General features: G+C 46.2%; 1 protein-coding gene across 2 annotated transcripts in view; it reads right to left on the bottom strand.

Moving 5' to 3' along the window:
* Positions 1-12,669, bottom strand: part of NCKAP1L (NCK associated protein 1 like) — a 419,671-nt gene extending 407,002 nt beyond the window's left edge. For both annotated transcript variants that reach the window (XM_073670044.1, XM_073670046.1), the window contains exon 1: positions 12,361-12,669. In XM_073670044.1, coding sequence (XP_073526145.1) covers positions 12,361-12,462 — 102 coding nt within the window. In that variant the 5' untranslated portion in view covers positions 12,463-12,669. The remainder of the gene's footprint in view (positions 1-12,360) is intronic.
* Positions 12,670-16,816: the final 4,147 nt, after the last annotated feature.

Below are 16,816 nucleotides of genomic sequence, written 5' to 3'. Positions count from 1 at the left end.
GAAGTCCACTGAACCGCATTAGCACCTTTCCTGGTGAGATCGGTCAGCGGTTTGACAATAATAGAACATTTTTTTATGAATTTTCTGTAATAATTGGCGAAACCCAAAAACCTCTGTATCGATTTCAAACCAATAGGCCTAGGCCATTCCTGCACAGCTTGAACTTTAACCGGGTCCATCTCAAAACCTTCACTGGAGATAATGTAGCCCAAAAAACTAATTCTCTGTACAGCGAACTCACATTTCTCCAGCTTAGCAAAAAGCGAATTGTCCATTAATAACTGTAATACCTCACGTACGCTCCGCCAATGAGACTCCAGATCAGGCGAATAAATCAGAATGTCATCCAAATACACAACCACATTTTTGCCGATTAAAGGTCTAAGGATGTCATTAATAAGATTCTGAAAAAATGCTGGAGCATTGGTAAGACCAAAAGGCATCACGAGATTCTCAAAATGACCCACAGGAGTGTTAAAAGCAGTCTTCCATTCATCACCCTCCTTCATGCGCAACAAATTGTATGCCCCCCGGAGATCAATTTTAGAGAACCACTTGGCCCCCACTAACTGGTTAAATAAATCAGGAATCAATGGCAGTGGGTAAGGATTGCGTACAGTAATTTTATAAATCTCACGAAAGTCCAGACAAGGACGTAAACCGCCATCTTTTTTTTTTACAAAAAAAAATCCAACAGCCACAGGAGACTTGGAAGACCTAATGTGACCGGCGGCCAAGCTTGTCTGTATGTATTCCTCCAAAGCCTTTCTCTCAGGAATAGTAAGATTAAATAAACGACTTTTAGGAAGAGTCGCTCCAGGGACAAATTCAATGGTACAATCATAGTCTCTATGGGGAGGCAAAATTTGTGACTCCTCCTCAGAAAAAACTCTCCAAAAATCCTGAATAGGTACAGGTAATTCCCCTTTTTCCACCGCAGCAATACGTCCGTTACAACACTTGTCATAACACTTAGGGCTCCAGGACTTAATTTCATTGGTAGACCAATCCAATACAGGATTGTGCAATTTTAACCAGGGTAACCCCAATATTACTGGAGAAGGCAAATTATCCGAAACCACCAAATCCAAATTCTCTTAATGAATACCATTAATAGTGAGGGGAAATTCACAGACCTTATGAGTAACACTCTTCAAGGGAGAGCCATCAACAGAAACCACAGCAATAGGGGATGACAAAGTTTTAGGTTCTAATCTAAGTTTTTCCAAGAATCCCCCATCAATCACATTCAGAGTAGAACCACAATCCACAAAAACCCGAAATTCAATTAATTCATCCTGAGCAGCAGTAGTAACAGATAGGAATACTCCCTTAGAATTTAAACAGGCAATACGTGCATGACTGACCATTTTTTTTTCTTTCTTCATACGAAGCACACAGTTCTTAATAAAATGACCAGAATTTCCGCAATAGAAGCACAAGCCTTCAGAAAGCCTGCGGCCTTTTTCCTGAGAGCGGGGTGCCATCGCCCCAATCTCCATCGGCTCTCCATTGTCAGCACAGACCCTCTCAGGACTCGGAGCTGACATAGCAGAGGATTTGCTCTCATTAACCCTTGCACGCAGTCACCTGTCCACCCGTATAGCTAATTGCATTGCCTCCTGCAAGTTTCCAGGTGTGGGATAAGCAATCAGTAAATCCTTAACCCTTTCACCTAGCCCTGCAAGAAACAAGCTTTTCAAAGCTGAATCGTTCCACCCCACCTGGGCAGACCACCGACGGAAGTGAGAACAATATTTTTCCACATTACCTGATCCCTGCCTGAAACGTCTCAATTCAGACTCAGCAGATGAGACACGATCAGGATCATCGTACAACAAACCCAAAGCAGAAAAAAAACTATCCACTGATCTAAAGCACGGATCACTAGGTTGGAGAGAGAAGGCCCATCCCTGAGGATCTTTGCGCAAAAGTGACATTATGAACCCTATGCGCTGTGATTCATCACCAGAGGATCCGGGTCTCAAACGAAAATACAATAAACAAGCATTTTTAAAAGAAAAAAAATCTTGTTGTTCGCCAAAAAATAAATCAGGCAGACGTACCTTTGGTTCCACAAAATGTGCTCCAGAACAGCTACTCACGTGTTGTTGTAGCTTGGCCACCTCCAGAGAGAGTCCCTGCAAGCATTGAGCCAAATCTTGAACCGAGACCATGATGGAAAACTGGAGGTCTTTCCTTAGAGAATTTTTTTTTTTTTTTTTTTATGACTGGACTTACTGTTATGATCTGCTACAAGGACTAAGGAAAAGAAGAAGGGGAGAAAAGGAAGCCGACCATAAAGTCCCAAATATCAAGGTGTAGTGAATAATTCCATATTTATTATTAATTAACAACAGGTGACAACAATGAATAGCAGATCAAATACATGATAAAAATAAACTAAAAGCATCTAAAAACAGGGGCGAGTGTCCGATATGATATTCCATGTGGGAGAGAAAAGTAGAACAAAGGGGAAATATTATATCATGATGATTAAATAAATAGTCATATAAATAGATAGGATAAAATAGGAAATGGTGAAATATAAATAAGGTGCACAATGAAAAAAGTGTCAGTGCTATGGATATTTAGATGTCTATCCCAAGATTGTGTACAAAGTACAAGATAGTGTACTGGGTACAGGTAAATAGCAGCATCAATGCATAATATATGTTGGTCAATATATGTATACCAGGGAGACAGGGCAGAGAATATCAATGCCTACATCAAGAGAACGGCGATGCAAGTGCCTGAAAATATATCAATGTGTACCTGAAGTAGATAGCTATCCTAGCATGATTAGTAAATAGTGAAAATTGATATATACCTACAATTATGTAGTAAGGGGCTCCCACACGCAGGACACGCGTCCACATTGATATATTTCTCTTGATGTAGGCATTGATAGGCAGCGGCGGCCACAGTGACCGCATCACAACGGGTGGCGTAGTCGACACAAAAGAACTTTAATAACATCTGTAGGACTGCCACATAACACTGAGCTTGACGCCCTGGGCACGGGACCGGGTCACAGCCGCTCGGAGACTACAACCCCCCATCTGATCCGGTGCCGGGTATTCCCCTCAAAAAGGAATATGTCCCAGGGGGCGCGTCAACTTTGGCGTAGTCGGCAGGATTACGTGCCCGCAACACCCGGGTACTGCGTGCCTGAAGAAAAGTGCAAGTTTACCTCAGAAAGAAGACTCCTGCCGGTTCCGGAGGGTCCACGCCATCGGACTCCATCACCAGTCGTTTCCCGCCGATTGTCCGCCATTTCCAGCTTGTTCCCGCCATCTGCAGAGTTTCCCGCCACTGGGCGACGCTTCCCGCCAAAACCGCAGATTTCCCGCCTTGGAAAAGCAGCGGACGCCATTATGGGCGTGCCAAAGGAGGGCAAGAGGCCACCTCCCATCGTGGGCCAGGACAGAAAATGGCGCCAAAAGTGGAAACCGCCCCCACCAACAGAGACTGTGATGCTGGAGGTGTCTGTCAGCGTGAAAGAACTCCCCCTGGAGCTGACAGTCACCGAGTTGCCCCGGGACCGCCCTCGAAGTGGGAGGAGACGAAAGAGAAGAGAAAAGATGGGTGTCGCTTGGAGCAGTCTGGAGCGAGCGCACCCGGAGGCAAGAGGTCTAACAAGGAGTAGCGGAGGAGCTCACCCGGAGATGGAGAGAAAGCAGAACAGCACCGGCCCGCTGGCCAGGAGTCTGCTAGAGACCGAGGAAGGAGGGCAGAGCAGCACCGGCCCGCTGGCCAGGAGCCTGCCGGAAGCCGAGCAGAGCAGCACCGACCCGATGGTCAGGAGCCTGCTAGAGTCCACAACCCCGCTAGGTCTAGCGGAGATCCTAGCGCAGCTCCCCCGAGACCGGGAGTGTGCACAAACTGCCCTGGAGGGCCTCGCAAGGAGAATGGCCCGGGTACAGCGCGAGATACTGGCGGAGTGGAGCCGGGAGATGGCCCAGCAAGCAGAGACCAGTCAACGGAGCACGCTACCCTGGAAGAGGAAGCAGACCGCCTCTGAGGATGGCGCGGGAGGACCCAAGGCCGGAGACGGCGCCGAGGAGGGAGCCGAACGCATGGAGGCAGGTAAAGGGGACGCCTATACCCCAAGCCGTGACACCGCTTACCTGCCCCAGCTCCCCGTCGCAGAGCCCGAAAGTCCCCCTGCTGTGCCCGTAGCCGCCAGGTCACCGCCATGGACTAGGCCCCGACCGGAAGCCGCCGCAGCGACCCCTGTGACGTCACGCGCCCCGACCCGGAGCGTGACAAAGCAGGAAGTACCACCAGCCTGGTCGCAAGGCCTAGTACCCCCGGGCGCCGCATCACCAACAGCGCCCCCTACCTCCGCGGAGCCTCCGGCCTGGCCGCAAGGCCAGGTAGCCCAGGGCGCCGCCGTCTTAACGGTGCCCTTCACCTTCCAGGTGCCCCAGGCCTGGCCGCAAGGCCTGGGCAACCCGGGCGCCACCACCACCGCGCCCGCGCCCGCAATACCTAGGGTGCCACACCTGGGGGAGGACCTCTTCGGCCAGCTCACATGGCCGGACGGGCGGCCCTTCATCTGGCCCGAAGGATACCATGAGCTGGAACGGCAGCAGAGACTAAGACCCCTGGATGAACCCCTGATTCCGGCTCCGAAGCCCGTGGCACGGATCTCGCCCCCGCTAGCGGAAGCACAGTTTGAGTGGGACCCCACCGGAGAAGATCTAATGGGGTTCACTCAGGAAACTCGGGCAGTCGCCGCTGAGCGTACTGAGTGTTGTCGTCAGCAGCTAGCAGAGTTTAAGAGAGAACGGGAGGAGAGGCGGGTCAGAGAACAACAGGCCCAAATCCGGAGCGCGGAGCAGAAGAGCCGGACTAGGAGGAACCCCCGTGCAGCGCATTGTCCCCGCACCATCGGGACAGTGATAAAGTTCAACCCGCAGCATGGGTGGGGCTTTATTCGGGACCGTAACAACCGCGGTGACGTTTTTGTGACTCGCAGAGACGTCGAGTCCCACCTGCCGGAAGGTCACAAAGGCCGTGACCTCTACGTCGGAGACGAGGTCACTTTCACCCGGCACAAGTGTGCCAAAGGACCTTACGCCCTCCACGTGCACCGCTTGACGGAGGAGGAGTTGCGGTACGGGGAGGAGGAGCCAGAGGACCCGGACGGGTCTGAAGAAACATCATATCAAGAAAGAGCAGGAGGAAGACGCCGTTGAGTGCGGCAGAGAAGGAGCTGTAAATAGTTACCCAATCGGGGTATATAGAAACTGAAACTGTTGCTGCTAAAATAGTCCCCGTTGGGACCAGTGAACTGTTTTACCCGTTAACCCCTTTTATCCTACAGGCTGAGGACTGTGAGCAGCCATTCCCTTTCCTCTAACTGGCCGAGGACTGAGAGCGGCCAACTTTCAACTTCCCCCTGTATATAGTTGCGCGTCCTAAAGCGCCCCCTACCGGTTTTATAGGAAAACCAGATTTTTCTAAGAGACTGTCGCACTTTTCCCGGACACACGTTGCACAGTGTCCGGAGGAGGAACCAGAGACAAGAGAAGTCTACGAGAATGTTTTACATAAAAAAGTTTTATATATATAATGTTTTATATGTTTTATATGTTTATATGAAAAATTTTGTATGTTTTGGTGTTTTATGTCTTACAGCCCGAGGACGTGCTGTGATTTACCAGGGGGGAATGTAGCACCCTGAGGATTCGGCTGCTACAGGGGTATTGCACCTCAACCCAGAGGTGTGATATTCCACTCCCGGGTAAGGAAGGAGTGTGGAACTGAGCTCAGATAGACTGCATGCACTACATACATCCCATTCCAGAGGAGCAGGCCGACGGTACTCCCACTTAGAAATGTGCAGGTACAACCGAGCCTGTTCCTGGCTGGAGTGGGAGGGGGGTGGTACATCCCATGTAGTGTAGGGGCAGATAGGGGGAGCAGTCTGGGTAGTGATAGGAGCTCATTGGGTGCTGGTCACCTGAGCTCACACATAGAGGGATATATAAGGAGGGCACCAACTTAGATCAGGGTCAGACGCTGAGAACAAGTCAGTTGGAGAGGAGAGAGAAGGAAACAGCAGCCCTGGAGAGAGAGAGAGTGGAGCAGAGAAAGACCCAGAGGGGGAAGACTGAAGGGACCCAAGAACCCAAATTAGAGCACCGGGTGAGGAGTCAGCAAGAGGGTACCGGAACCCAAGCTGGTGGGGGCAAAGACATTCCCCAGCCAGAGACCGGAGACCGTGGGCAGTGTCTGTCACGGTCACCCACCACATTCACCCCGAAGGCACACCACATGAAGGGTCAGGGAACCCAGGGCCAAGGGTGTCCCAAAAGAAGGCCCGAGGGAGCTGGACCTAGGTGAATCCCTGGTGGGGACGGCTGAAGAAAGGACAGAGGGAGAGCTCAGGGCCACGCTCCGGACTTGTTTGGGGGTTGGCTGGATCCAGGACCTGGTGGACGCAGCACGGCTCGGGTGGTCACTAACAGCTGGAGTGACCGAAACATCAGCAGTAAGTAAACTCCCTTAACTGCACAACCCGAGTCTGTCTTCATTGCCGGCTGCACCGCACCACCACAACCCCCATCCTCTGCGCCTGTCCCCTCTGAGGCTATACCCCTCCCGTTGGGGGTTATCTCACCAAGCTGCGCATCCACCATCAGCCTCAGCGGACCCTGCAGCAGCGGCGGCCACAGTGACCGCATCACAACGGGTGGCGTAGTCGACACAAAAGAACTTTAATAACATCTGTAGGACTGCCACATAACACTGAGCTTGACGCCCTGGGCACGGGACCGGGTCACAGCCGCTCGGAGACTACAACCCCCCATCTGATCCGGTGCCGGGTATTCCCCTCAAAAAGGAATATGTCCCAGGGGGCGCGTCACTAACACCTACACATTAGACTGTCGATTGAACCCGTCAATGTCATCCAATGTGTCTGACATTAGTCTGTGTATGACGCGCCCCCTGGGCCTATGGGGTACTCGGTAGCTGGGCCGGTTGGTGCTGGGGGTGTCACAGTGGCGGTGACCCGGTCCGTGACCCAGGGCGGTCAATAAAAGGGGAATAAAGAAAAGGGAATTTTTTTATAAGTTTTTAAGTTTTTAAGTTTTTATATGTAATGTTCGTGACGCCACCTGTGGTATGCGGCTATATGGGGCCACCGCTGCGGTGCAGATCCTCTGGAGCTGATGATGACACAGCAGAGTTGGTTCAGCTCTCCACAGGCAGAGCATAGCTCCAGGGCAGTAAGTGGTGATTTTATAGATATTGCTGGTGTAGTGCAATGCAGGTGATGGCGCAGATAATGACCAGTCCACAACTTAATGGTGTACGGGTACTAGCTGGTAGTAGAGGTCCGGGTGGCCTGGAAGCAAGTTGGGAATCCACCTCGCCAAGTGAAGTCGTAGGCCTTCCCTCTGCACTAATCTCTTTGGCCCTGCTGCTTGCAGCTATGCTGCGGCCCTTGTCCCTGAGTAAAACGTTTTTGTGCTCACCCGTAAGGCAGGCAGCTCGGGCCTTCCTGGAGTGTCGCTCCCACGTGGCGTTGCTGGGCCCTATGTGCTGCTGAGCCTCCAGGTTCTGCTGCTGGGCCTTCAGTGCCCCACAGCCTCGGACTCCAGTGTCCGGTTCTTCTGCGCTTCCCTCTCTGGGGTGAGCTGCCTTACAACTCCATTCCCCAGGTCCTTCCTCGTCACTGTCCTGTCTTCAACTTCTCTCAACTCATTCTAACTAACCGCGCTTCCAGATCCCAGTTGCTAAGGGGAGGAGATCCCCTTTCTGGTCTGGAGACAGGAAAGTGTTGTATGCTGGTATACCTGATTAATGGACCCCTCCTTGCTTCCAGGCATGGCATCACCCCTTGTGAGGGAGGCAATGCCACTGTGGCAACCGGACCCCTGGGGTGCCACATGTATTTTGATCTTATTTCTCATTGACTGCCTCCCCCAGACTTCACTAACTTGTCCCCAGTGATCAGCAAACTTATCACTTATCCTGTGTAGAAAGATGTGTGATACCTGTCTTCCTTAGTTAAAATTGTTCAACTTCATCAATGAAATCTGTTTTCTCTAACTTACAGATCAGCTGTTGGCCGTGTCAGACTAAGCAAGCAGAGAAAATGTGGGATTACATGACGGCAATTCAAACCAATGGTCAAACAAATACTGCGAAACAAGGTGGGTGCCAGATCCATTCTTTGTTATAGTATTGCTATCACAGCTGTTGTCTGAAAAAAGGGTCTTGTGTATCTCTAGTCTTACACATACTGCAACTCATAAACTAATTCTGTATGATATTTCCTAGAGCTGTTTGTATGGAAAAATCATGAATAAACGGGTCGGCAGATCCATAAAATAAAACTTCAAGCTTTATTACTTAGGCCGGGGTCGCACGACTGTATATTCTCTCATGAGAGAGAATCAGGCTGATTATGCTAATGACACTCGGCTGAAACTCTGTCAGAGTTTTATCCGAGTGTCATCTTATTGCGATCCGATTTCTTTACATGAGAAAATTGTACCACAGGTGTGGAGAAGAAGCATAACTTAATTTCTCCATCTTCTCCATTGTTGGAGTCCACGGTAATCGGACTGCATTCGGATGATATCCCAGTGCAGTCCGATGTTTCACACAAACCCATAGACTTGTATGGGTGTGCGTGATCCAATCAGCTGATATACTCGCAGAAAAAAATTGCACATCTGCACTGCCTCATAGTATAACACTGGTCCGAGTGCTATCTGATAAAACATTGTTATACGCCTGTGTGAGCGAACCCTAAAGATTAAAAATATTCCACATGTAGATGGCAGATAAAAAACATTCTGGCGCATTTCCTGTGTTTATGACATCCTCAGTCGTAGAATATGCCAAAGTATCATGGGAAGATGTATTTAAAGGGACAAAAAACAATCATAGAGGGACGTACATCATGATTAAATGCAAATAAGCTAAACAACAACATCTGCAATTATATGTGAATAAGAAAATAAACGTATAAAACAAAACAGTATACCTTACCACTAATGTAAAATGTAACTTAAGAAATGCACATGGTGTCATTCCTATAATTCATGCCTTTAGGCTGCTTAGTGCCTTGTTTCATAATTAAAAAAAAGGCCTTTCTAAAAAAAAAAAAGCTTTCTTTTTGCCAACTGCTTCCATTGTCAGGCGATTTAATTCTTTCAATACCGAAAAAAGATAAATCTGTCAGTATTTCCATCATATATATCTAAAAAAAATGTTTCACTGCCCCTGAGTAAGTTCTATGTTTGTTGATGATATTATATAAATGCTTGCTTTTTTTAATCTTTCGACTACTGCATCCAATATATTTCATGGGCATCACAATTGATGAAAGAATCTATATGAAAAAAAACATTTGTGCAATACATTTTACACTTTTTCCCTGCACATTTAGCAAAACCTTTTAGGGCTGTTTCAGATGTCCCTGATCATTGGTCCAACCTCGGATCAAAAAGCGTGGACTGGCCACACGGCTCCCAACCCTGAGTGACAACTTCATAAAAATATATGAAGTTGTCAAGCTCGGGAGATGCGCAGCCAGTCCGTGCATTGTGATCTGAGATTGAACTGATGATCACGGACGTCTGGAGGAGCACTTAGAGATAGTCAAGTAGTATTGTTGGTGTGTTTTTTTATAGATACTTGGAGTCAAAAAGTTGCCCAGAGAGCGACCCCTCTTGGCAACATATCTGTAGCTATTTTCGAGTATCATCATGATATAAAACAGGAATCTATTTCGATATAATATTGATCTCATAAAATTGAAGACTAAATGGAGTACTGAATGTTACCAATTTTTTGTTAGTTGCCAAAATTATATCTGTAAATAATGCACTTTCTCTTGTCAAACTGCATTTTTCTATCTGCATTATTAATTGTTCCAGCTTTCTAGCCCCTGATTTTTAGCCCATTCTTTATAATAAGAAATTCATCAATGAAAGTTTTTTCATCAGAGCAAATACGTTTTGCTCTAATTACTTTTCCATAAGGATGGACTCGATAATATGAACAGGGTGACAACTGTCTGCATGTGGTGTGGAGTCAACACAGACAGGCTTACAGAAAATAGAACAATGTATCCTGTGGACGTATAGTAAAATATCTAAAAACTCCATCCTAATGGGATTGGGATTGGGATTAGAAAACATGAATTTTGAAATTGACATCATTATGATTCAAATAATGAGAAAAATCTGTTCTGGCCATCAGAACAGTTGCCGGACCAAATGATAGGCATGTCGTCCACATAACGGCCACACTAGATCATATTTTTTCCCTAATAAAGCAAAAGTAAAAAGTAATGCAAATCTGAAACAAAATAATAATGGGAGGTGCATGATTTTAAAAAAAAACACTAAGTGGCCAATTCATCAAGATTTGCGTTTTGCATGCCAGTCTTGATGAAGAGCCCGCAAGGATAAGATTTAATGTCTGCCTTACCCTTGTGCTATTGCTCTAACAATGGCCGGCAGTATATTACCAGCAGTGGTAACGCTGTCAAATTCTGCCAGTGCCAAGAAATTAGGTTTTATGGCTAGCAGAAGGAAGAGTTTGGCTTCAGTGTTCGTCCATGCAAGACTTGACACGAACATAGGGGCTGCGTTGCAGAACTCTTGGCTATAGTGTTGCTGTTTGCGGAATGACCACTAATACCACTTATAAAGGGGAAGAAATGGGAAGGAGTCAGTGTTTGTGGTGGCAAATATGGCTAAGAGAGACATGCACATAATCCACAACAGCAGGCCTATCATAGCCACCATGAGATTAGCTAATAGACTGAAAAGGCACATTGAAGAACATTGGGACATTGCTTGTACAGTGTCGATGTGTGTTGCACCTTCCCAGAGATAAACTAAACAAGTGGACACAGTGGCAGGATGTCCTGAGGCCTACTCCTAGCATGGGCTGTGAGAAGACTGGTGGGAGGCAAAGAGCGATTTTACTAAGTGACTGTGTGAGATGCATATCTGCTATAATTGCCAGCTCTCTAAGAAAGTCCAGCAAACATCCGGAAATAGGGGGCGCTCTTGGCATCCTCAAAAAACTGGAAAATCAAATCTCCAGGGTGCACCCCATACTCACTTTTCCCTACACCTTCAATTTTGTTTGCACTCAGACACCACGGCAAAAAACATCCTGACACCAAGTGCCATAAGGCTTTTGTCTGTGACAGCTCCAGGGAGTGGAGGGAAGCATAGGAATGGGGAAAGGTGAGTATTTGGGTACCTTGGCTGGAAGAGTGTAATGCTGTTCGGAGAAAGGGAAATAAGACATAGGTGGGGTGGGAATGCCAAAATGTTACTGTCCAGATACAGAGGGTATCCTTTCGAAGATTCATAGCGGCACAGAAAACAGCCAGTGATGCAACCCGGCTTCATTGAGTCTCTAGCCGAGATTCACATCGCCAACTTTGGTTAAAAGTCTGCTCAGAAATCGTGCAACTTGTTAAAAAAAGTTATTTGTTCAACTACAACGCCTGTGCCATTTGGTTTGGCCCGTATCACTGTACTTGCTTTCTAGTAGTTTTCCACTCATAAAGTGGGGGAAATGAACAGGGGTTGCAATAACCTGTTGAACATCTCAATTATATCACTATTGGCCCACTTAGACAAGCTGATAAAACAGTGATGGGGACAGAGCAATGTCTCATACAGCAATGTGCTGCTGATAACGATCATTTTCATTCATGCATAAAAATCATCTCACCCGACAAACCAGTGTTTTGTTCGAAAGTCTGATGATTGCCTGAGTATTATCTTGTCTAAAGGGGCCATTAGAGTTAAATATAAAGGTTCTCATAGCTGGACATATTTTCCTTCACTTCTTCCTCTGTCTTCGGCCTCAGCAGTGAAGGGCGTAGTCAGTTTTATATTTTATCACACTTCATTCACTGTTCCACTTTTGAGCATTTACTACTCAAGGGGCATGTGCTGTAATGATGGAAAACTTATTGTAGGCTGCTTACATATTAATGGAAACGACCCCACATCACTTTTACGAGGCGTCCGTAATACATATATTTATCATTTTGATTGATTAGTGCTTTGTAGAATTACATTTATAAGGACTATTTCTACTTGCTACACTATTACATTGTGTGAACGTAATTAAAGTGAACAACAGAGAGCCACAGTTTAGTGAATAATTCTAGAAAACCGGTAACATCTACACTGTCTAATGGTTTGTCTGGATGCTTTAAAACACATCTTGCCTTTCTTAATGACTGTCTAGGCCCCATATACATTCAGTACACCTCTATGTATCATCCAAAATTTGTCTCATGAGGTCATCCTAGAGATCTGTGAAATAACCTCTATGTAGTCGACATTAAATTCTTACCTTTTTGATGTTGTAGATGCGGATCAGTACTCCTTTGCCCCTGTCATTCAGTATCATAAGCTTTTCAGCCAGTTTGTGCTGGTAAGTTGAACCCAAAGCCATCTTATACTGTCAGATGATTGGAGTCTCTGATGAATCCAACGCCCAACTACGACTTCAGTGACCACTGTAGACAACACTTGCCTGAGTGCTAATGACAAGTCCACATTTGTGAAGCAACTTCTCCTTCCTTTATGAAGTTCTGCACTTGTGATATAGACATGAGCACATCACAGTAGAGACGCCCACAGATACTTAGGCTTGAGCACACAAAATGTAGAAGCTGATGTAGAGCTTCAACGCCAACCCCACTTCCTCTTTGTGTCTAGCTTACAATTCTGCATGTTCTTTAAAACTTTTAAAGCTTCCTGATTTGGAGCTGTGCGGTATATTTTGCATTTTTTTACCTAAATTTAGGGTTTGGAGACTCAAAACGAGTCTTTCTAAAAAATGTTCTTTTTTTCTTACTTTTCTTAAATGTACCAATTACAGTCAATATAATTGAGAAGGTGGACTTCATGTTTCACCATAAGTACTTTAGCTTGTGTGCTTTCCTAAAAGGGTTTTCATGATTTGAAACAACGTTTCACACTTGTCCACAAATTCTGTTTTGTATGGCAGTTCAATCCCATTCCCTGCAATTAACATGGATGGATTCTGAATGCTCTAATATTTCCGATAAACTTCTTACGAGGAATGTGTCATCAGAAAATGACCTATTGTTTAAGTCAGGTTTTTTTATTGAATGTTTTAATAATATTTTTTTATTTTTTTTTTATTTTCCATATCAATAACTATATAAAACAAATCTTGCAATTTTCACACTTGCCAACAGGTCTTATATTATACTCATACTTCTCGTTCTTTACATCTTACTTTTCAGTAGTCTCATTATCATCACTGACAGGCTATGTTCACATGGAAGTCCAAAGGTATTAACTACATTTCAGCAAGCGTGTTCAATACTTTTTCCCTGTGTCATTTCTCATTATTACACAAAACTTAATTGATGAACATTTATGGTTTGATTTCTTTGCCTGTGTGGATTGGACGGTTTTAGCGACATCTCGTGAGAAACCACAGTGATATAAATAAAGATAAAAGGGGAAACAAGGGGCACAGAGTCTAAGTGTAGATGAATATATGCATTTGCCACAACAATTTTTGTTTTTTTGCACTCACCCTTTAGATGTCTCCTTCAAGATCAAAAAAGACTCCTATACAAAACCCCCTTGGAGTTTTTAGTGCGGTCACGTATGAATGGCCACAGACACAACACTAAAAAAGGTTTTTTAAAACCCCGTTTGTCCAGACGCCTTTTAGTTAAACATCACAAAAAATTTGACATAAAGGTAACTCCTGTTGAACAAATATCACAGAATGATATAAATAGGATCCAGAAACTAAACAGAAAAGAGTCTTATTGGATCTTTCGATTGAAAACCCTATATCCAGATGGTCTTAATGATATAGTGGAAAATGTGTGAGGGAAAAAAAAAAAAGTGTATATTGATTAATGCACAGCCCTATTTACCAATACTGAAAAGATATTTGTTTATTGTAAGATCTTTTTTTTTATTTATAACCGCCACCAGGTATATTTTAATCACAACTATGTATTCTAAAATTACTATTATATATTATATATATTGAAAGAGAAAGAGAAAGAAAGGAGGGGAAAGGGAAGGAAATGAAAAGAGAAAGGAATTTTTTATTATACATATGTTCATTCTAATATCAAAAAATATACCATTCTAGTACACAGAATGGTGCTAGAATGTAATGCTGAACAACTACTCACTCTCCTAACTTAATTGGGGTGCGGTGTCAATCCTAACCAAGTTAAGGAAAGGCAAAAAGGAAAAAAAACATGACATCTTAAGAGTAACCAGTCTATAAAGATTATCTTCCTTTAAAGTCCTTACAAGTGCATATTATACCTGATGAAGACCGTTGCTGGCAGAAACGCGTTGTTTGTTCTTAGTATAGTGTCCAAATAAATCTGATTTTGAGAAAAAGAATTAATCTGTAACCATCCTTATCCTCTGGAAGCGCCGAAAAAGGGAAATCTTCTCTCCACTACAATATCGTGAGAATGTCATGTCAATAGCACCTTTAGAAGTATATTTACTTAGAAAATTGATGACATGTTCAATACTTATTTCACCTGCTGCATTCTTTTTAAACAAAAAAAAACAGAAAGATGTTATGGCTCTCAATATGCAGCAATGCAAAGATGAATAATAACTAGTGTTGAGCCACCCCCGTAGTGTTCGAGTTCGGTTCGGTTCGTCGAACACCCGTATGTTTGCCGAACTGTTCGTCGAACTGTTCGTCGAACACCTTCGAACACCGTTAAAACCAATGGCAGGCAAACTAAAACACATAGCAACACATAGAAAACACCTTCAAAGGTGTCCAAAAGCTGACAAACTGCTCAGAACACACAACTAACACATGGAAAAGTGACAAGTACATATAGTCATGCGAAAAGAAAAGAGGTGGAGGAGTAAAAGGAGGGGGAGACACAGATATAGGCATGTCATGCACTTCTAAAACCAAAAAAGTGCGAAGCCGATACGGCCAGTCCGTTCCTGCCTGTGCGACCTCCGTGTCGCCGGGTTTGTGCCAGAGCTGCGGTGGACCCTGACGGCCAGCCCCCCTCTCCCAATACTGGTGCCTGTCCGCTGGTGGGTTGAGCGAGCCCCCCTGTGGTGGAGGCAGCTCTAAGCTTTTTCATTTAAATTGTCTCTCTAATTTGAATGAATTCACTTTAAATCCTTTTACAAGGATCTATTGGAGGGCAAGTCTGATGCCAGCAGCCGCGGGAATTCCAGCTCCAGTAGCGTCCACTAAAGCTGCTGCAGTTAAAAAGCTTTTATAAGGATCGAGCTCGGCGGTCCACCGCAAGGCGTCCTACCGCCAGTCCCAGCCCCTATGCCTTGGGGTGCCTCCCGATGATCTTCACTGAGTATTCCGGGGGCCCGAAGCATTTCCTTTGAAAAAATTAAGTATCCAAACTACAGGTGGTGTAGCTTGCTTAACAGCTGGGATAATCCGCTGACTAGCAGACACTGCTACTAGGCACAAAGTATTTCCTGGGCTAGATGCAGTTAAAAATTTGTAATTAGATACTCTCGTTGGATGCTGAGAAAGCATTCCATAGCGTCTCCTGGCACGCCATATATTATTCTCTTAAAAAGCTTGGGGTAGGGGTCTAGGGGACCCTTTTATAGCCAAAATCACAGCCCTGTATCGCAATACATCACCTAGGCTGAAGATAAAAGGAACTGTAGCACCCCGAGGGCTCGGTTGCTACAGAGGTATTGCACCTCACTCAGAGGTGTGATATCTCACTCTCAGGTAAGGATGGAGTGTGGATCAGGACCCCAACACCTGCATGCATTACACCACATTGCCGTGGGGCAGGGTGACCAATATGCCCCTGAGATGGGCACGACAGTCCCTGTCCCTGGCTGGAGTGGGGGGAGGGAACACCGAGGAAGGGGAACCCTGTAGTGCAGGAGCAGCTTCCTGGGTGCATTGAGAAGGGAGTATAAAAGGTGGGCACCATCTTAGTTCAGTGCAGAGAAGTCTGAGCAGAAGTGACAGGGAGCAGGGGCTCTGCATGAGCTCTGCTCCGGAGGCAGGCCTAGTAACAGAGGCCCGGCCTGGAAGAGGGAGAAGGAAGAAAGAGGAGTGGAGAAGGCTCCAGGAATGAGGAACGAAGGGATCCCAGGGGTGCGGACGGGCGAGTCGCCACCGCACGCCCGAATCCACCTGCGTGGAGGCGTCAGGCCAAAGGGGGAGACCGGTCCCCGAAACTAGTGGAGGCGGGAAACGACCCTCAGCTATAAACCGGAGGCTGTGACATTTTATGTGGCGCAGCCCCTCGCTACACCCGCTAGGAAGGTACCACATAGGGTCAGGGAAACTGGCGCCAAGTTTACCAAGAGGAAGCCCGAGGCAGCCGGACAGAAGCGTTGGTAAGAAAGGCCAGACAAAGGACACACAAAGGGGGACCTGTGAAGCGCTCCAAAGTTATCTGGGAGTTGTCTGAGCCCCTCACCTGCTGAGCACAATACGACGTGTGCAGCCGTTACCTGCAGAAGTGGTCTGGATAATAAGAACTGTGAGTAAAGGCCCTGGTTCTGCATCACTGACTCCATGTCGTTACTGCTGCTACCCTGCACCATCACCCCCATCCTCCGCATACACTGCCCTGAGGCTATACTCCTCCCGTGGGGAGTTATACTACGCTCTGCTGCATCCACAACACCAGCCTCAGCGGTCTGCCCTGCAGCGGCGGTTCACTCTGACCGCAATCCACGGGTGGCGTAGTCGGACATTTAAACATCAAAACCACATAAATAGTTCCGCCACTGGTTGGAACCGGGTCGCTGCCACGGAGACTACA

Source organism: Phyllobates terribilis, unplaced genomic scaffold (assembly GCF_046119375.1).
Source record: "Phyllobates terribilis strain yellow unplaced genomic scaffold, ASM4611937v1 Scaffold_2__4_contigs__length_985480577, whole genome shotgun sequence".
NCBI classification, from domain to species: domain Eukaryota; kingdom Metazoa; phylum Chordata; class Amphibia; order Anura; family Dendrobatidae; genus Phyllobates; species Phyllobates terribilis.
The sequence above is the reverse complement of the archived record's forward strand: the minus strand, read 5'-3'. Positions and strand labels throughout refer to the sequence as shown.